Here is a 22,883-nt window from a genome sequence, read left to right on the forward strand (position 1 = left end):
CAAGTTAAGCGCGGTACTACCAGGGACATGGTGGGGATCGAACTCGGAACCTCTCGCTCATGAAGTGAGCGCTTTACGACTACACCACTACCGCATTTAATATCTAATGTTGTAAATATTTTGCACAAACATCAACCCATTCTATTGAGATATGGCAGATAAAAGAAATCAAGTTTTAGAAGAAATTAATCTTAACAAAGCCTTGAGCATTGTGACTGACAATGATGCAAACATGAAAAATATATAGGTTCATTTAAAAGACTCTTGTCTCCTTATTGCTATAGGTACATTAGGGTAATTCAAAAACCAACATTTTTGAAAAATGTCTGCAGCTTGCACCTTAATATGGATTAATACACCTTATGCAGCTTGCACTTTAATGGGTTTAAAAACTTTTTAAATTAAAAATATTTTTAGGGGTGCCTCAAGACCTTTAAACATTTAATGGTTCCCTAATAATAATCAAAAAATTATATAAAAATTTTAAAAATATCATTGAAAAATTTTTATTTTAGATCTTAATGCCTAGAAAATGACATTTTTAGACTAAAAATGGCATTTTTTCAAAATATAGCTTTTTACAAATTTTTTTGATTATAATTTCTTTTTTCAATATAAATAATTAAATGATGATTATTATTGAAAATTTTGTATAAATTCGCTTCTTTTAAGATCCAACATGTATACTTTTGAAGAACATTTTTTTTAATAATATTAGAGACCCATTTTTTATTCAAAATTTTTTTGAATCCAATGTTATTTTATTATAAAGAACTCATTAAAGTGTGAGCTGCAGACATTTTTCAAAAATTTTGTTTTTTAAACTACCCTAGGGTATATTTTACAATAGACAACTTGAAGTGTTGTCTTACTTAGACAACACTTGTCTGTCTTGTCACTATCAACGTTTGTTTTATACTGTCACATTTAGAGTTGCCAATTTAAAAAAATCTTGAACAACAAATGCAGATCATGTGAAGTGCACCCATACCATTGAAGATGAGATAACAGTGTTTTAAATAAGCCCATGTTTTTTTATGTTAGGAGCATTGTCACTAAGCAACTGATATTGTGATATTGTCAGTTACAAAGCAACTGATATTGTGATATTATCAGTCACTAAACAACTGATATTGTGATATTGTCTGGTCAGCTTAGAGATATAAAAAAATATTAATAAAAAAGCATAATAATAAGTCATAAAAATAGAGTAGTTACTTTCCACACAAGATAATCTAAAAAGTATTTAACAATTTTTCAAACTAAATTATTTTTCCATTAATGTTTTAAAAATATTTATCAAATTAAATTTTTTTCCTAGTTAAATTGTTTTATGCTAAGTAGCAAAAATTATTAGTAATGTGATGCAGTACTTGCTTCTTAAGCAAGAAGTTCTGAGCTTAATCCCTACCATTCCCCCAGTAAAGCAATGATCTTTATTTTCAATGTTTTTGTTTTAGCTTTGAAAGGTTGAGAGAGGGTTGTTACAACAATTAAAACTGCTTAACAGTACTGTAACCTCCTTAACTGTAGTGCCCCTCCTGGCCTAAGGGATGTAAATTAAAAAAAAAATTCTTGACATGTTTTTAACCATTTTACAAAAATTATTATATATATATTTTTTTGAGTTTTTCTAATTTCTTCTTTGCTGTGTTCCCTTCTAATCTATTTTATCATGGGTAATAAAATATAAATCACTTAACTTTTTGGCTTCATATTAAAAACTTTTTCTCTGTAAAAATTGAAAAAAGAATTCTCTTTTTAAATTATCATTATTACTATTTTTAACATTATTATTTTATTTTGGTCATGATTTATTGTTATATTTTAATTAAATAGTAAAATTTGTAGGTGGTGAATAGTTTTAGAAGAAACTCTATATGCACTATAAAAGATTTTTGGTTTAGGATGTAACCATATGTTTGTTGAAGGAAGCTATGGTGGAGAGTTCAAATTATTTAGGTTTTCTAATAGATGGATTTCCGAGAGAGATACAACAAGGAAAAAAGTTTGAGAGGATGGTGATGAATTTATTTTATAACTTAAAAGTATTATTGGTTATATGTTTTAAAATTTATATGTTCCTTATAATGTTTTTGCTTGACAGGTTTGTTTTGCTAAAATGGTTCTTTATTTTGATTGCAAAGACGATATTCTTGTTGAAAGACTCTTATCACGAGGTGCAACTAGTGGTCGCTTAGATGATAATGAAGCTACAATTAAAAAAAGATTGTCGCTGTTTCATGAAAAAACTGAACCTGTTGTTTTATATTACAAAGATATTGTAGAGAAGGTACAGATATTTAAATAAATATAAATATCTATAAATTGTTGAATATGGTAATAACAATAGCAATAATAAAATTGATAATGAAAATAATAATAATAATAATAATAATAATGATAACAATAGTAATAATAGTAATAAAAGTTACATGTCATTATATGTCATTGTACAATAAGTAATTTATAAAATATACTTAATAGATATGTGCTGACAGTAGCATTGAAGAAGTTTTTACTAATGCGTGTAATGCCATTGATTACAGGATATTTAACAAGTTTGACATTAAAAAACCTGTTATCTTTGTTTTAGGTATTCTTTTTTTAAATTTTGTTTTGAAATACTACACATGTAAAGAATGTATTCAGAAACCTGCAATCTAATTTGCTAATATTTAAAGAGAGCATGTTGTAAATCTATTTTGACCGCAACACAATAAGGGATAGTGTTTGTACACTTTACACAGTTTTTACCCATTAAACATTTTTATTGGGTAAAAATTGTGACTTTTAGATATTTCACTGAATGCAATAAAATGTAAAATTAATCTTTTATTTATTGAACATTTATTATTTTATGACAACTATGATAACTTAACAGTTTGATTTTTAGCAAATTTAATTAATATCATAGACAGAAAAACATTACTAAGTTATAATAAGTTATTTTGTAAGTCTTTTCTAAAAAAGACTTTTAATTAGATTTAAATCACATAGTTAAGCAAACTGAAAAAATTAAGTTTATGTGTACAAAAATAAAATAAAAATGTATACATCAAGATATAAAATATTTTACTATTATAAATATTATAGTAGATGACTGTTTTAATTAAAACTGTTTTAATTTAAAAATTTTTAATTGAAACTGTTTTAATTAAAACTGTTATATTATCAAATGCTAAAACAAAAAAATAAATGTCTGTTAGAGGCTTCACTGCACATACCCATATTGAACAATTCACGTAAATTGATAAATTTTCAAATTATCAACTGTTCAAAATTGCACATTGCAAAAGTAGGTTTTCCAGTGTACTAGTATAGTTCAGTGTTCTTAAAACAACTTAAAAAACAAAATAATTTTTAAAGTTTTCAAAAATTGTTGCATATTTGCTTTTCGTTTCTACATGAATCCAATGAAAACCATTAAATAATGTTTAAAACCATTAAATAATGTTTAATGTTTTATCATTAAAAAACCATTAAATAATGTTTAACGTTAATTTTATATATTTTTAAATACCTTGTTTGGGTGTAATGGGTTAAAATTATTTATTTTCATGGTCTGATTACAAGATCATTTTCCTGATTAAATTTTATATATATATATATATATATATATATATATATATATATATATATATATATATATATATATATATATATATATATATATATATATATATAAAAGGATATTCAACAGCAGGGGCCACAACAGTTGTGGAGGCTACTTTTTTTTTTTTTAATTTTTTTAATTAATATTACAATCCTCTTTCAGCCCTTTAACTTTGATAAACAAGGTTGCTGCACAGAGAAGAAGATGGGGACAGCACTACCAGGAATATGGTGGAGATCAAACTAAGTACTTTTTGTTTACCAAGCTCTGCCACAACATCTATTACATTGCTGGATCTTTATAATGCAGATGTTTCAAAAAATGCTAATATTAAAAAAATGCTAATATTAAAAAAAAGTATCTAGTTTCAATCACACTTGACCCTGTTAGTCTTGCACCCTCTACTATAGGGATTGCACACCAATCTTTTTAATTACCAGTAGTTTTGTGAAAAAAAAATTGATTACCGGTTAACCAGTAATCAAATCATTATTTTAATAAATTATTTTATTATTGATTAATTGATTATTATTATATCTATACTACTGTCACTTAATTGTGATCTTATTTTTGTGGCGATAAGCTCTGCAGCAGAAAAGGAACGTTCTGCTTCAACACTTGTTGAGCGAACAGTCAAGAGATGATCACATACAATTTTTGAATATTTATTACAAATACTTCTTCCCCCACAATACTCAATCTTCTATTCAGATAGTTAAGTTTGTGACTCATTTTCCTGACAACCCTAATTATTTACCTTCACTCGTTGATTTATGTCTTGTCTATGATCCTAGCATGTGTTCTGTTTCTCCTTTTTCTCTCTTAGGTAGTTCTGACCATGCATTGATGTTCTCTATATATTATTGCTGAACTTAATCATGTTAGTAGTAGTAGTAGTAGTAGTAGTAGTAGTAGTAGTAGTAGTAGTACTAGTAGTAGTAGTAGTAGTAGTAGTAGTAATAGTAGTAGTCGTAGTAGTAGTATTAATAGTAGTAGTAGTAGTAGTAGTAGTAGTTGTAGTAGTAGTAGTAGTAGTAGTAGTAGTAGTAGTTGTAGTCATAGTAGTAGTAGTAGTAATCGTAGTAGTAGTAGTAGTAGTTATTGTAGTAGTCATAGTAGTAGTCATAGTAGTAAGAGTAGTAGTCATAGTAGTAGTAGTAGTAGTAGTAGTAGTAGTAGTAGTAGTAGTAGTAGTAGTAGTAGTAGTAGTAGTAGTAGTCGTAGTAGTAGTAGTTGTAGTAGTTGTAGTAGTAGTAGTAGTAGTAGTAGTAGTAGTAGTAGTAGTAGTAGTAGTAGTAGTGCTCCTTCGAGCGCGTTTGACATGGAACCCTTGGCAGCTATTGCAAGATTTTGTTATTAGAAAACGTAAGGGAAAGTGTATGCAAATATCTAACTTGTGTAAACTTGAAGTTATATAATGTTAAAAGATATTAAAACATGTATCATGTTTTACAGTTTTACTTTCACTTGAAAACTGCATTTCAGCAACATCTGCTTAATTTGGATCAAGAGCATTTATTTCCTTTAAAAAATTATATACTTCAAAAAATTTTGTTAATCAACGTGCCAGCATGGCCAAGTGGATAGCGAGAAGAGCTATCCAATTGGCCATGTTAAATTTTTTTTTTTTTTGATTATTTTAAAATACAAAATACTTTTGAAGTTTTATGGAAATTATATACAAACATATGTAACAATATTATACACTTAAACAAACAAAAAGATTTTAAAAAAAGCTCAAAATTCATGAAAACAACGGGAGAAAAAATTAGTTGCATATGTGTCATAATTGAGACTATACTTATGTTATTATTGTGCTCAAGTAATTAGTCCTAATAGGCTGTGGATGATCTGGAAAAAAAAATTGTCAGAAACTTAATAAAAAAATTTTAATAAGACAGTCCTGCTACTCCAGAAGGTGCTGCTGTGGAGGCAAATAAAAAAAAAGGCCGGAGCTAGAAAAAACTTAAAAAATTTTCTTTTGACAATTAAAAGTTTTTTTGCTACATTTATTTTTTACTATAAATGTATATGGGTGATACATCAAATATGTTGAAATGAGATAGTTTGATGCACAATTTAAAAGCACTTAACAAAAGCCACTAAAAACAAAAAAGTTAAAAGTAATTGCAGTTCAGTGCTCTTAAAATTTTTAACTATAGTATATTGGTATTTGCAAAGAAACATATAAATCATTTTTGAATATCAACTTTTTTTTTTCAACTTTGTTGTATAGGCAGATTTGGCGCTTAACCATCTCTATATAAACAATATATACAAACTAATATGTTATTTGTTTATATATATTGTTTATAAAGTATAAAAAATCCACTTATATAATGTTTTATTCAGGATTGTATGTAATATAAATAAACTTTTTTAATAATTACAAGTATTTTTTGCTCAAGCTGTTTTGTTTTGATTTTTTGTATGTATGTTATTATATTTTTAAAAAATTGGCGTTATTATGTTTAAAAAAAATTGGCGTTATTATATTTTAAACTAATTAAAGACTGAAAAAATACAAAACATATTGTCTCATTCAAGTGGAAAATTCATCTGCTTTATAGACCATTAAAAACGATAGATGTGGCTTTTTGGTAAATCATTGAAGCCACAATTTTTTTGCGTATGTTGTGGGAAAAAACTAGAAAAACAAACTAGAAACTAGATTTTATTTAAATTTTTTTAGGAAAATTTCTATTGAAAATATATGGAATATATTTTTATGGAATATATTCTAATAAAGACAAAAATTATTTATTTATTACTATTGTAATGAATACAAACTCTTATTTGTGAAATGATATATCTGTACCAGTTTTGTATCTTTCAGTGCAAATGTATACAACATAATTAGAACTAATCAAAAAATGTTAGATAAATGCAAAAGTATAGAAAAATTTGATTTGAAAACAAATTACAAAAGCCCGACTAGCTGATCATACCTGTTTTATGGGTCTGATCAGCTAGTCTCTATAAATCTTTCATCTAATACTTCTTTTTCAGACTCACCCTATTGTCACACTACTTAATATTACACTAAAGCTGACTGGGATTTTTTTGTGTTTTCTTTGTGATGATCTTTGGGCCAATGTCTTTTCTATCTCAGCTGATAAACGTGCCTACTACATGACCTCCTGGATTCAGGCAGGAATGGAAGCTTTAGTCAACCCTCTTTATACTCCATGGTTTTCACCTTTTTGTGCAGCTGCTACCGGTTGATGCGGTTATCAGACGAAATAAAAACGTCAATGACTAAAAAAGTTATATTTTTTTAAAATAAAGTATTTATCTTTTAATAAAAATAAGTTATTTTTTAAATGAAAAAACACCACCATCTGTAATTGATCTCAATTTTGCTCTGACCCCTTTTATAAGTGACTGTAAAAAATTTAAATCAATTTCTTGTAGTTTTAATTTGATTTGATCAATCAAAACTTGCTCTTTTGAAGCTTGCTGATCTCCCTCGTAAATCTTCTGCGCCAAATGTCCGCAAAAGTTTTCAATTGGTTGTGCTTGAGGCACATTGGGGGATTGAATTCTTTATCAACGTAATAGACATAATGGTCCATCCATTTTAGAGAATCTTTAGAATAATGAGAACTTGTTAAATCTGGCCAAAATAAATATTTAAAGTCTCCATGAAACTAGTAAATGAAATGAAGAAGTCATTTTTCTAAACATTCATCAGTATAAATCATATCATTGATGATCAGAAGGGATTTTATAAATAAATATCATTGATGATCAGAAGGGATTTTATAAATAAATATCATTGATGATCAGAAGGGATTTTATAAATAAATATCATTGATGATCAGAAGCAATTTTGTGTTGGTTTCACTTCTAGTTTCCTACTTCTTTTCTTTAATTGTTGTTTTATAGTGTATTTTAGAGTCTTTTCACATTTTCTATATTTAATATCCCTTTTTTTTAACTGATGACCAATTGTCAATTGATTTACACCAAATTTAAAACCTATTTTTCTTTGAATTTTCGATTTTTGACAACTCTTGTTAATTCAGCTTTCTTTTCTCTAGTCCAATATGTTGGATGACCAGGGTGGTTTCTATCAGAAAAGGATTAAACAGCTTCAAGTCTTTTTAGGTTATCTTATATTATACTTTGAGCAAATCTTTCCTTTTCAAAATGATTTACGATTCTTTTTTTTTTTTTCTATATTAGGTTTATTTACAAAAAACATTTTGAATTGCTTTCAAAAAAATTCTTGTTCAGCTGCATTTAACCTCATTTTAAATAATTGTGTTTCGAATGATAAAGTTTATATCTTATAGATTGTTTATGCCTACGGATAAGGCAGAACTATTTTCAAAGAACTTTTCTTCTAATTTGACTATTGAATCTAATGGCCATTCTCTTCCTTTCATTACAATTAAACAGGTTGACCAATTTTTAGACATTCAAATCACTTCAGCTTCTGTTGCTAAAGTCATATCTCGATTAAACTCTTCTCTGGCTTGTGGTCCAGACAATATTCCTGTCATAGTCTTACAAAATTGTTCTCCAGAACTCTTTTCAATTCTCACTAAACTATTTAATAAGTCTTTGAGTGAGGCTTCCCCCCCCCCCCTGGCAGAAAGTAGCACCTTTGTTTCAATTTTTAAAAACTCTGTTGAACATTCTGATCCCTCCAACTATAGTCCAATCAGTTTTCTATCTATTACTAACATGGTATTTGAGTCTTTGATCATCAAATTTATTACATCCCATCTTCAAATAACTTACTTTCAGACAATCAATATGGTTTTTATTCTTCTTGCTCTTCGGCTGACTTGGTAACTGAAAAATTTTATCCTTCAATATATGAAGGTGGTCGAGGCTAGGGCTCTTGCTCTTGATATATCTAAAGCTTTTGATAAGGTTAGGAATACTAGTCTTCTTTATTAGCTTGCTTCATGTGATGTATCTGGGAAAGTTTTTGAGATTATCAATTCTTTCTAACCGCTTTATTAAAGTCATCCTCGAAGGCCAACACTCTACTTCATTTCCAGTAACGTCTGGGGTACCTAAAGATTCAATCCTTGGTCTTGTTTTGTTTCATTATATACATCTTCTTGACAACCTTACATCTAAAATAGCTCTTTTTGCTGATGACTCAACTTTATACTCCTGTCTTGACAAAAGTCTATTCTTTTTATCGCTTAGAACAGGAAGCTAATTTTGAATTAGATTTAGTTATGGCAGTTTTACTGATTTTATTAAATATTCCAAAATCCTCAACATTATGGCTATTCAAATTGTTTGGGTCATGATGAAAGTGTAAAACATCTGACATAATTTTTTGCCTTTTCTTTATTTGTAATATTAATTCATTCTTAAGTTGGTTGCTTAAAAAAGTGTTCTGCTGAGTTTGTTTAGCAAATTGTAATGTTATATCGGCTGTGAAAAGATTAACATATTTGCAACACAATGCTTCTACTGCAACTTTTAGAGGCTGCAAGGCTGACATTGTGTTTGATAATAAGCCAGTATTATTTTTGTCAAATGTGATTGTATATCAATTAGATTTTTTCGTATAGGATTTCAACGCTCCAGCATTATTAGTAGTCCAAAATTAATAAAAATATTTTTTACTCAATTCCTCTTTAATATTTTTCTTCAGTATTTAATTTTTCATTGGTGATAATATGGCAAAATACCTTACCAATTTTGCAAATCTTTTTTATCAGTGGACAAATACTTGCATGCCTATTAATTGGATCTATGTTCATTTCAGATAATAGCTCTAATAACTATTAGGATTTTCTTCTTCCTTGTCATTCAAAAAATATTCTTGTTCTAAATAAGTTGATTTTTCTTCTTCTTGGTAATGAACAACAATTCTCTTTATCATAAAGAACCTTGATAATTGCCAATTGAATGATGTGCACTAAATATAATTGATTATTAGCACTTTCCCACATTCTTCATTACCAATGATTCATTGGTAATGAAGAAAGTTTTTCCTCTAAATGAGCAATAAATTTATCTGCTGGTATTGATCCAGGAACTCTAGTAAGACGGAGACTCCATAATTTATCAAATGCATGTACATTTAAAATTATATAACAACGGTTTTTTACAGAAGTTCACTCGACTAATGTGATACTAAACCCTTCACCTTGGTTAACTTGTGTTTTCAGTTGGCTAAGATGCTTTGGCATATTTTAGTTGCATATCCATTCATAATTGTTGGAAACAATTATGAATGGATATGCAACTAAAATATGCCAATGGATTTGAGTATTTGCATAAACCTTACCACTTAACAGTATTCTTAAATCATAAGATGTACAAATTTTAATAAACAGTACGCCATCTTTGGCTGTTTTTTTTTTTGCGCGACAAGTGCACCAAGCAAACCATCAGCTGATTTTTTTAAGTATTTTTATCTTATTGATTACTCAAATTTGTAAATGTGTTTACGTTTATTGGTGTAGACATAAGTTTTTTTGGTTTAACTGGGTTATCTTTTTTTAAAAAAGTTATATTGTGCTGTGTTCAAAGGTTTGCATGCATACCACTCATACTGCTGCCAAAAGATGAATTGTTTTTGAACATTTCTTGCATTGACCTGCACTCCTATTTTGTTCCTGTATTAAATAATTCCACTGTAAATTTTTATCCATGACTTAAAAGGATAAACACATAAATACAAAAAACAATAAGGTAAAAAAAAAAGAAAACATAATAACTTTAGAAGTATCAATTAAGGTCATGTTGAATTAAATTAATGTAATTGATAATGTTTTTATTGTTTATTAGTAAAAAGAAATCAATGTTGTTTGAAATTACTTAACTTATACTAAATATTTTTAAGGACGTTCACACAAGAATTCCTTTGTGCAAATTGTTCAAATGGAATTACTTTTGTATCAATAATTAATTACTATAATGTCCGGAGGGAATTTAACCAATTGTAATAAATAATGTCCGGAATTGTAATAAATAATGTCCAGAGGGAATTTAACCAATTGTTAATTATGTCAAAAAAAAAAAAAATGAAAAAATGATTACTTAACCAACCCAAACCCCTAGTTGATGTAGCAGCACTCTGAGCATGTTCTCCCTACTTAGTCAGTTAGTATTTACTGAAGCCCTCAGAAGTTGGCTATTTCAGTATGACGTTAGACCGCTTATCTAAGTATGCAAAGATGTTTATATATATATATATATATATATATATATATATATATAATATATATATATATATATATATATATATATGCATTGTTTTTTTTATGCAAATTTTTTTATTCTAGGAGGTCCTGGTTGTGGAAAAGGTACGCAGTGTTCTCTAATCTCCAAAAAGTTTGATATGGCTCACATTTCAGCAGGTGGTCTTTTGAGACTTGAAGCTGAAAATGATACAGAAATTGGGTTAATGATCAAAAATATGATGAAAGAAGGACAGTTAGTTCCGCAGGTTTATCTTTTGAAAATTTCTTACATTTTATTGGTGTAAACCATTAGTTAAAATTTGATTGAATTTTTTTACCAAATTCAATGGCTACATAATGTAATCAATGGGTGCACAAATTTGTTATAATTTAGGTATTCAGTAAAAAAATATTTTTTTTTAGGAAATCATAATTGATCTCTTAAAAGAAGCAATACGAAACAACCAACATTCAAATGGAATTCTGATTGATGGTTTTCCTCGTGAATATTCTCAGAGTTTAAAGTTTGAAATTGAAGTACGTTTTTTTTTTTTAAATATGTTTTTACACCCACCACTAAATGGAGAGGTGTTAGTTGAAAGAGCTAATTTTCTAGTTATTTTTGAAGCCATAAAATGTTCAGGTTATAAAAATTTTTAAACATCTTATGTTGTTTTATTCTTATCCTAATCTATTATCTTATACCCCCTAGGTCTTTACAAACACAGAATAACATTTTAAAGATTTTGAAAAAAAAATTAGTTCTGTAGTAGAATTCATACCCTGCTAATAATTTTTATTATTTTATTATGATTTTTTTTGTGTAAAAAAAAGCTGTATACAGTGTTACATGGTAATAAGATATATTTTTCTGTGCAAGCTTCTAGCTTTTGTTTATATCAAAAGCCAGAAGCTTGGAAGTACAATGCATGTTTAATGAGAACATCAAGCTCAAATATATAGCTGAAGTTTTAAATCAAAACAGTCTTCAAGTTTCTTTCAAGAGTACTTCAAATGTTTGAGCTTGTGATAAATAAATGCAATTAGACCTAAGAGTCACTGCTCAGTTAAGTTCCACTTCAGGCTAATAACAGGTTGTAAACCTTTGTTACATCTTTAAAATATAACAAATTGGTAACTTTTGGAAATACCAAATTCACCAAATTGGTAGTGTTATTAGTAAAAGTTGGTGTATTGGTATACACCAACTATTACTAATAACACTACCAAGTTTGCAGAATTCTACTGTTGAAAATTAAACTTTTGTGTTACAGTTATGACATTGTTTACCATAAAGTTAGCCTAAATCTATATGTTAAGACTCTTTCTAGGATACACTGCATATTATAAATTGCCAACAACTTAAGTAACTAGAATATATACTTAAACTAAATATTTTTGTTTTGTTAATGATGTTAGACCAATAAATAAACAGTAAAAATTTTTTTTTTTTTCTGTTAATGGTGTTAGACTAATAAATAAACAGTGCAAATTAAGTGACAACTACTAAAATACCACAAACCACTGAAATCCAATTTGATAAAAGTAATATAACCTTTGCAACACCTGGATTAAAGTATTAGTTGATTTGGAAAATAATAACAAATACTTTTTGAATATAATTAATGACAGTTCTTGTTTTTCATTTGTCATTTCTTGACCTGATATTTCAATTCAAGTTATAGTTAAATGTCAGATATCTTTGAGTAACTTTTTATGGACTTGTTTTTTATTGTTTAAGAGATAAGATAAAGTTCAGGTTTTCTGAACAGAATACTTTTTATAGGAATTTTACTGTTTCAATAAATTTCTCAACTCACGGTATTTTGAAAGATATTTTTTGCTTTAAGTTTTTTTTAGGTTGTAGCTAAAAGTGTTAAGTTTAAATTTACTTCTACATAAGGTAAATTGTAAGTATTGATGCAAAAATATAATTGACAATTTTATTCAGACTCTCTGCAAGGTAAACTGCTGAGAAAATTGCAACTTTATTAGCGTTCCTTTAGCTACAGTTTACAGTATGAAGGTAATGTATGATCCTGATGTTGTAATGTATGATGATAATGATAATGAAGGTAATGTATGATCCTGATGTTGATGATTAATAAAGAAAATGCATATGGTACATAGTGATTGCATAAGACCAGGTATCATACGCAACATCCATGAGATCATCAATAAAGATCTGTGAAAGTCAATTCACTCTATAGGAAGACAACAACAGATAATAGGTGCAGCTATTTGCAGAATTATTGCTAAAGATACTAGATACAAATTGTATTGTAAATATTCTTAGAAGAGGCCAGTTAATGACACAAAAAAAAGGCGATTTTAGAAAGCAAGACAGTAATTTGAGAAAATGAGAAAGGCGATTTGAAAAAGCAAGAAAACTGTTTGATTAAAAATCCTAAAGAAAAGAACTAAAGAAAAAGACTTTATTTTCTGATAAGAAGAATTTTCAACAGGACCAGATAGTCAACAGAACATGTGATAGTCAACACAAGAAACAACATGTGACTCCATTAATGAAGTCTTGATTGTCACGAAAACAAATTTTCCTGCTACAGTCATGGTGCTAAGTGTTATCAGTAATGAATAAGACATTATGACCCCGCATTATTTTTTTTACAATGCCTTAAGGTGGCTGCTGATATTTACCTGGAAGTTTTTGTACCGTGGAGATGTAGTTGTACTATGAGTAAAGCAAGTAGTCAACAGACAGTGCAACATGGATATTTGAATTCTAAATATAATTTTTAATATAACTTTAGTTTAAATTCAGTTCTTGTGGCATTGATTTAATTTCTTATTCTGATTTTACTTATAAAATAATTCCTATTTCAGTTTCAAATCAGTTTTTAATTAATGTTCAACTCTAATGATTTCAATAATGCTACTTCTTATTTCAGTTCCTAATTCAATTAATTCTTTACTTCTATCAAATTTTTTAGCAATTTTTAACAAGATATTGACTTATTAAGTATCATTATCAAAGTTTTAAGACAGTGATATTAAAACAGTTTTTTGATATAATATAATGTAAGTAAGAAAACAAACAATAGTAAAACGGTCATTTAACAATTCATTTGAATTGAGATATAACTAAGATTGAATTAAGACTTTTTTTGAAACCGAAAGAAAATATATGCTTGAGTTGTAATCACATATTCTTGTTTAGTTTCATAAAAACTCTCTAATGGCATTGTAATCAAATGAAAAAATCTCTAATGATTTTTTCATTTGATTACGGCACCCAACTAAGTGTTGTTGAATATTTAACAGCCAAATATTCAGTCCTTTGGGTGAGCACCTAGCCGAATATTCAGAATTTAGCAAAATCACTATTTGTGATTTTGCTGAATTCTGAATATTCGGCTAGGTGCTCACACACACACACACACACACACACACACACACACACACACACACACACACACACACACACACACACACACACACTTTATGGGTAATTTTAATCAAGTGCCTTTTAATTTGTTTAATTCATACAATTTATAAATTTCTATAAATATTAGGTGTGTCCAAGCTCACTAATTTTGTACTATGATTGCCAAGATGAAATTTTGATAGAGAGACTTGTTTCTCGTGGACAGCAAAGTGGTAGAATAGATGATAACATAGAAACAATTAAAAAGCGGTTGCAATTATTTCATACAAAAACAGCGCCATTGTTAGTTGATTATAAAGATAAAGTTCAAGTTGTAAGTAAATATTTTTTAAACAATTTTACTTATAATTATTTTTTATAATTATTATTATATATTTACAAATGTTTATTAAAACAAATTTTTATTAAAATTATAATGTAAAATTTTAGATTGATTCCAGTAAATCTATTGAGGAAGTTTTTATTGAATCAAGTCGAATATTGTCATGTCTCTTGGATGGTAAACATAATTTTTAAATATATATTTATTTTTCCTATTTGATTTACAAATTGCAATCTATTAATTTTTTTTTTAATAAATAAAATAGAAGAAAACTTATAGATTTGTTATAAACTAAATGTATTCAAAACTTTTAAAAGGAACACTTGAAATCTTTCATCCAAAACATTCTAATTCTCAAAAAATACGAAATATTGCTACAGAAGAGATTCTTTTACCTTCAAAGGTTCAGACTATAGAAGGTAGTTCTCAAAGAAAACATTTGTTCAATGAAGATTTGAAAGAAAAATGTGCTATATTTGTAATTGGTATGTATATACTGGTTTATTTATATATTGGTTTATATATATATTGTTATATATATATTGTATATATGCATTTATATATGTATGTATGTATGTTTGTATTTATGTATACATACATTTATATATACCATTGATTAACTTTAGGAGGACCTGGATGCAGAGAAGAATTAATTTGTCAAAAAATTTCTTCAAAATTTGGATATTCTTACATATGTATTGGACAATTACTGAGAAATGAAATTTCATCAGGCAGCAGCAGAGGCTCTATGTTAAATGATGTAATGAAGACAGGTGATCTTGTCTCACAGGTATTTAAGGGTTATTGATATTTTTTTGAGTATTAATTTAATTTTAATTGTTTCAACGTATTTTTTAACATGTAATAAATTTAAAGGCTGTAATTATTGACTTACTTGAAGAAGCAATACTAAGATCGAATGAAAGTACTTTTTTGATACATGGATTTCCAAGAGAGGTTCAACAAGCCATTTACTTTGAAGAAAAGGTTTTTATTTCTTGATGTATAATTCTTTTATAAGAAAAACAGTTATCATATTAGTAAATTATAAATTTTCTTTTTTTTTTTTTTAGTTATTAAAGCCAAGTCTAGTTTTGTATTTTTCATGCATAACTGATGAGCTGTCAGAAAATTTATCTATCGGCAATAACAATGAAGATATAGTTCTCAAAAGAAAATATATATTTGAAAATCAAACAAAACAAGTGATAGAAAAATATTCCAGTGAAAGTATCCTTCATGAGGTATTGTTATAGAATTAACAGTTTTTTTTAAACTTATGTTGAATAAAAGAAAAAAATTGTTTAGTGTATGTAATCTGTTTTACATACTGTCAGGAATGAAAGAAAAAAGTTGTTTAGTGTATTTAATCTGTTTTACATACAGTCAGGAATGAAAGAAAAAAATTGCTTAGTGTATTTAATCTATTCTACATACAGTTAGGAATGAAAATCAAAATAAAATTTTTTCGTACAAAAAGTAACCAAAGTTTTATTCCAGACAAAATTACAACTTTTTTAAAAGAAATTTATTTAATGAAATGTGCATTTTTTATATGGTAAAGGTGGTGGTTTGGTACCTCCTCTACTCTCAAGAAATACCCGGTGGTGAGAAGACGATTAAATTTGCAGTCAATATTGTTCTTAGATTGTTCTTTGTGTTTTCTAAACTTACCTTCACTCCACTTACCTTCAATCCACTTACCTTCACTTCTTCACTTACCTTCAATCCACTTACCTTCACTTCTTCACTTACCTTCAATCCACTTACCTTCACTTCTTCACTTACCTTCACTCCTTCGCTTACCTTCACTCCTTCAATTACCTGCACTCCTTCATTTACCTTCACTCCTTCAATTACCTTCACTCTTTCACTTACCTTCTCTCCTTCACTTACCTATACTTCTTCACTTACCTTCACTCCTTAGTTTGTAACTTGTCTCTGACTCTAGCTTGTCCTTGTTTACTTTTGGGTGATTCAGATAGTCTCACTAAAATGTGTACTTTTTCTTCATCAGATTCACCGTATCATCACACTTCTTATTGGTTTCTTGAAAAATGATTGGGATTCTATATTGCGATATCAGGTCAAGCCTCACACTATCTTATGATTTTTTTCTTCTTGTGTAGTTACTATTTATGTAATCATTTCCTTTATCTATCTCACAAGACAAAACATCATTTTATTATTAAAATAAATTTATGCAAAAAAGTTATTGTTTAATGCTGATTAATGCTAGGCTCCATTCTTAGAATACTGAATATTGTATTTCATCTCACTAAGGTTCACTTCACTATATATTCTATTTCATCTAGGGCTTGTCATTTCCTCTAAAAATTTAATTCCTAGAACAAAAATGTTTCATTTCCTGGGATCCTGGGAAAACCCAGGATCAGGTACAACCAAGAATTTATCCAATTAGGTGGTAAAAAAATGTGTAAATTCAAACAAATACACTAAAAGTGCATAATTGATACTATTTTTAATAAGAAAAATATAAAGAAATTAGGTACAAAATACTAAAGAAACTAAGAGGTCGTCCATAAAGTACATACGCTCATAGGGGGAGGGGGTCTTCAAAAAGCATACAAAAGCGTATAGGGGGGCGGAGGGGTTAAATATAAAAGTACGTATGTACTAATTTAAAAAAGTAATCTTTCTTAGTTAATGCTAGTATTTCTAACTTATCACCATTAACAAATACTTTTTTTTTTTTTTTTTTAAACGTCTTCGCTTCCAACAAGGCTGCAAGCAACCACTAATTAAAGTTGGAAGAGAAAAGATGAAGATTGTAGAGCAAGATAATGAATGACGGACGACTTCAAGGATTGCAAATTATATGAATCAGGAAAGCAAAATGAAGGAAGCGAATTCCAAAGAACTGATGTTCGAGGAAAAAAACTAGACGAATAAGCGCTTTTGGAGCACTTAGGAACAGTCACAGAAAAAGGATGACACTTAATTGAATGACGAGTAACACGAGAATGAATTTTAGTAGATGGCACAAAAGACGCTAGCTCTTTAGAGCAGTGCCCATTATAGTATTTGTAGAAAAGAGAAAGAGAAGCAACATTACAACGATGTGATAATGGTTGGAGGTTGGCTGCAAGAGCAGGTCCAACTAAGTTTGCACCTTGTCTAAAAGAGAAAGGGCATCATTAGAAGATCCACCCCAGATATGGCAACAGTATTCCATACAAGGCTGGATTTGAGATTTGTAGAGATAGAGATAAGAATCTGAAGTAAAAAAGTGTCGAGCTTGATAAAGAGATGCAACCTTAGCAGATGCTAATTTTGCAACTGATTTGATATATGACTTCCAGGAAAGAATGGAATTAAGAGTTAATTCTAGAAGATGAAGAGTAGATGACTCATTAAGTACATCACCCTTCATAAATATAGGAAGATCTAACTTATTGCGATAACGATTGGCTGAGAAAAATTGAGTTTTATCTGTATTGAAGTTCATCAGCCACTGTGAGCTCCATGCTGTAGCAGAAGTGAGATCCTTTTCAAGTTCGAATGCCCCCTCCAAGCAATCAGAGAGTGTTGGCTTCTTATCACGACAAGAATAAATGGTTGTATTATCAGCAAGCAATGCCACCTTAGATGAAAGAATATCTGAAAGATCATTAATGTAAATTAAAAAGAGTATAGGGCCAAGGATAGAACCTTTAGGAACCCCTGAAGTTACAGAATAAGAAGAAGAATGCTGTCCATTGAGGACAACTTTTATACTACGATTGGAAAGGAAGGATTCAATAATCTTAAAGATGTTGCCAGATACACCAAAAGAAGAAATCTTACAGAGAAGACCAGCATGCCAAACTTTATCAAAAACTTTTGAAATGTCAAGAGCAATTGCCTTAACCTCTCCACCTTTATCTAATGCACGACAAAATCTATCGGTTATTACTGTTAGCAAATCAACTGTAAAACAAGAAGATCGAAATCCATATTGATGGTCAGAAAGTAAGTTATTAGATTCAAGATTAAGTGTTTGTTAATTAAAGATTCAAAAACCTTGCTTATGATAGGAAGAAGACTTATGGGGCGGTAGTTAGATGAATCAGATCGCTCTCCAGAATTTTTGAAGATAGGGATAACAGATGAAGCTTTCCAGCAGGCTGGAAAACAAGACTCTGATTAGCACTTGTTGAATAGTTTTGAGAGTATAGACGACAGCTCCGGAGAACACTTCTGCAAGACAATAACAGGTATGTTGTCCGGGCCACAAGCTGTAGAAGAGTCTAGGCAGGAAATCACTTTAGATACAGAAGCTGGAGTGATATGTCAAGCAATGGATAAACCTGTTTGTTGGCAATATCAGGTAGAATGCAACTAGTGGAATCAAGAGATGATATTGATGAAAAGTTTTTAGCAAACAATTCAGCTTTGTCTTTAGGTGAGGTGACAAAGTCTGAACCATACAAGAGAGGTGGAATAATAGATTTGCCCTTATTATTGATACTATTAAAGATTCTCCAGAAGTCATGAGAGCCTTATTTTTGTGATAAAATACAAGATTTCATGACCTGAGAATAGCAGGCTTTGGCGTTAGACAAAACCTTTTTACAATTGTTTCTAGCAGTAATAAACAGACATCTGTTTTCTGGAGAATTGTTTTGCTGATAGATATAGAAGTAATGGTTTCGATTGCAACTGCAGCAGCACAGTGTGAGGAAAACCATGTAGGAGAGTGAGGCTTGACCTGGAAACGCGAGAGGGAACAAAAGATTTCATGCCAGCCTGAATATAGAAGTTATGTAAGAAGCACATTTGTTGACAGGAAGACAAAAGAAATCTACCCAAGAACCATCACGAAGAAAATCACGATGATAGGGGGATTCAGATGATGAAGAAGAATGAGAGTTTTAGAGAGATCAAACTGTGATCAGAAGCACTAAGGGTGAATGTGGAGAAACTGATCACTGACTAGGATCAGAAACAAGACATAAGTCAAGTAGAGAAGGTAAATGATTCGGGTTGTCTGGAAAGTGAGTTGGAAAGTTGACATTTGAGTTAGGGATTGAGAAAGGCAAAAGTTGTCGGCTTTATGTCTGCAGAATCTCTGACACTAGAGCCAAGCCGTTCAGTGTGGTGAGCATTAAAGTCACCGACAACAACTATATTAGCTGATGGATAAAGAGAGAGGGCTCGGTCAATTTGATCAGAAATAACATCAAAAAGAGTGCAGTCTTGAGATGAAGGAGAGCGGTATAGAACAAAGAGAAAAGCAATAGAGTGAAGTGGTGCTAAACGAAAGCACATGAAAGAATAGTCTGTGGATTCAAACCTAGTTCACGACAAATGAATTCTTACGAATGTAAATGCCCAGGCCAAGCATGTGACTATTGGAGTCTTTACGAATTAAAAGAAGATAATCATCAACACTAAGATCGCAAGATGAGACAGCTGAACTCAAATTAGTCTCACAAAGAGCAAGTAGGTCTGGTGAACTTTGCAACAGATAAGACTCAACAGAAGAAAAGTTACTTCGAAGACCACGAGTAATAGTGAATGATAGGTTTAGAGAACTTGGTGATGATGATGGTTTTTTGTGTTTTATAGTTTTTTGTACTTTATTCATTTTTAAATTTGTTGAAGAACTTGACTCAAAGCATAGATAGTACTCAGAACACTGTTTAATAGCCCAAGCAATTGCCTCATTACTATTAATAAACCTGAACCGTAACAAAGGGCTCCAAATGTGGCCTCTGTCCATGCCCAACATCCATGATCAATATGGCACTGTTAATACTTTGATAATTTTCAGCTGTTGATGGAATCAGCCTCTCTGAGAGACACCACAGAGTTCAGGAAACCATTTAACTATATGAGAGCTACCACAGAATTTGGGAAACCACTTAACTATAACTAGATGTTTTTTAATAAATAACTAGATGTTTTTGAATATAATAATAAATAAATAACTTTTTTTAAATAATAAAGCCATGACCGTCACTATGAAATGACAGTTGGGGAGGGAGGGAAGTATACTCTTTTTACCAAAGGATCTTAAAAATTAGTAAAAGAAGTTTTAATTTAACAATAAAAACGTAATAAGTTTTAATAAGCTTGGTAAAAATGTTGTGGGTTTTTAGTTTCAAATAAATGGGCAGGAACATTTATTTTGCACCTCATAATTATGTTTGAAACCTTTTAAAACTGTAACACCTCATATGCTTGTTTACGTTTATTAGTTATTTAGGAATAGGCAAAGTTTCAATGATAATGCACAATTATTGTATTTTCTTGCGATATTCAAAAAGATTTGCTTGCGATGGTCAAAACAATTGTTTTGACTATACCCATTTTCTTTCAAAATGTCACAGTTTTTTATATACCCTCCACCTATGTTGTTGTATCGCAATTAAATTAGAAGATAAGTTACCACGAGGAAAACACATTTGTGCTCAATCTTATATAAGTACGAAAATTCTTTGTGTATGAGAACATAGTTATTATTTCTTAAATATAAAAAATGTCACGTTACAAAGTTGCATCTTCTTATCTAGGGTAATTTTTTTTTGATAAATATAATAAACTAAGAAGCTTGAGAAAACTGGAGATTATAAATTTTTGAAAAGCATTTCAGCTAAAAAAAATGCAAGCAATCAATTGAGTGTTTGAAAATTTTTAATATCAAACATCAAGGTGACAGCGAAGTGTATTACTTTGCAATCATTTAAAAGATCATTTACACAAAATAAAACAAAAAAGACATGTTGAAAGATTTGTGTAGTTGATCTTTAAGCGCTTTTGTTGGCAAACAGGAAACTTTTAAATCAACAAACTGGCAAAAATGTTTGTTTGGTACCTTTAAAGTATAGGTTGTGGTTAAGGGCAGGGGATAAAATTTTTTTAAGTAATCTGAAATTAAAAAAAACTGTTATCTTTATAGGTTTCAAAACATCGTTTTATTATTGTATAAACAAAATTTATAATATAGTCTTCATTAATCAATAAATTTAAATTGTTGGTGATCTAAATCAAAGGGTGGTTTCACCCAGTCAAATATGTTTTCGATGACATGAGTTTGATTAGATTTACTTTCATTTACTGTTAAATGAGTATCATTGTTTTCATCGTCATTTTTATTTTCCTCAGAGGTAGTATTGATTATGAGTAAGGTCTAGGAATATTTCATGCTTCCTTTGGCTCAGGAATAGAAATTCCTTCAGCAGCATGAGCACTGAACATCACACTTAACGATCATTAAAAAATATTGACTTTGTCTTACGTGATTTTCAATCCATTTTGAATCTTGCTCTGATATTGGTGACAGTTGGAAAGGTTCAACATATTCAGCACAAACAGAATAGTTATCAATTACTATATCATACCATACCTCAGCTAGAGTTTCTGCAGCTTTAGCAAAAAAAATTTTTCCAAATCAACGTCAATTGTTTTTCCAGATGCATTTAGATGTGTTACAAAATGATCATGTGGCAAAACCAATCCTGCTAACTCTCGACTCAGCAGAGCCATATGCCGTTCAACCCTGTTATATGCTGAATAATGAGGTGCATGAGTTCCTGTTAGATTGACAAATCCCATTTTATAAATTTTGCAATTGCAACTTGCAATGGTTTGAGAAACCTTGGATTTTCATCAGGGCCTCCATCACATGCAACAACAAATATAAGTTTAACTTGACCTTCTGGAGTACAAATGTTAAAAGCTTAAAATTTTCAATTGACACTCCAAATCACGGCCATGAGTAAAAGCAGTGCTGCTATCATGCTTCATAGATTTAATAGCAATATACGTTGGTCCAGAATATGACACTGTGTCAGCAAATTTGTTTGGATCAATAATACAAGCTGCAATATGGTTTTGTCAATAATATCAATAATACGGCTTTGTCGAATAATAATATGGCTTTGTTGTCTAGACTTAAATAAAAGCATAAATCTGGACCAAACATTGAACAAATTTCATCCATGTATTGCATGCACGCAAATGTAAATCCAGCATCGATATGCGAGCTGTATTAGCAGTCCTGATCAATTTTACAGAAACTGTCTTAATGTGACGTATTCCCTCAAGTGTGTTTGATCGCTTAGGCATCAGTCTTAAATAAGTTGCATATCGCGATAAACAATAACCCAGTTTTAGTAGGCTTTTATTTAAGTATTCAAGTGTCTTACATGAACGTAACTCCTGCGATCTTGGTCGATCGCTAGCAGCGGGTCCTATTGATGCAATGTTAATAATGGCATTAAGAAGATCTGGCTGATCTTCAATTACAGCTGGTCTACCATTTTTTTCTCTATTGAATTTAGAAAGTTTTGATTTTAAGTAGGGTGTGTCATCAACAATATTATTAAGTGTTCTTTTCAAACTTGCTCTGCATTGTCTTATACAAATTGC

General features: G+C 29.6%; 1 protein-coding gene across 1 annotated transcript in view; it reads left to right on the forward strand.

Annotated features, from left to right (window-relative positions):
- The window catches only part of LOC100215094 (adenylate kinase isoenzyme 5), a 43,820-nt gene that overhangs the window by 10,709 nt on the left and 10,228 nt on the right, over nucleotides 1–22,883 (forward strand). Inside the window, exons 4-14 of the mRNA XM_065790864.1 lie at nucleotides 1,908–2,021; nucleotides 2,108–2,293; nucleotides 2,488–2,596; nucleotides 10,882–11,045; nucleotides 11,203–11,316; nucleotides 14,313–14,498; nucleotides 14,615–14,684; nucleotides 14,825–14,992; nucleotides 15,134–15,297; nucleotides 15,384–15,494; nucleotides 15,581–15,751. Coding sequence (XP_065646936.1) covers nucleotides 1,908–2,021; nucleotides 2,108–2,293; nucleotides 2,488–2,596; nucleotides 10,882–11,045; nucleotides 11,203–11,316; nucleotides 14,313–14,498; nucleotides 14,615–14,684; nucleotides 14,825–14,992; nucleotides 15,134–15,297; nucleotides 15,384–15,494; nucleotides 15,581–15,751 — 1,557 coding nt within the window. The remainder of the gene's footprint in view (nucleotides 1–1,907; nucleotides 2,022–2,107; nucleotides 2,294–2,487; nucleotides 2,597–10,881; nucleotides 11,046–11,202; nucleotides 11,317–14,312; nucleotides 14,499–14,614; nucleotides 14,685–14,824; nucleotides 14,993–15,133; nucleotides 15,298–15,383; nucleotides 15,495–15,580; nucleotides 15,752–22,883) is intronic.

This window comes from Hydra vulgaris, chromosome 02, assembly GCF_038396675.1.
Source record: "Hydra vulgaris chromosome 02, alternate assembly HydraT2T_AEP".
Taxonomy (NCBI): Eukaryota; Metazoa; Cnidaria; class Hydrozoa; order Anthoathecata; family Hydridae; genus Hydra; species Hydra vulgaris.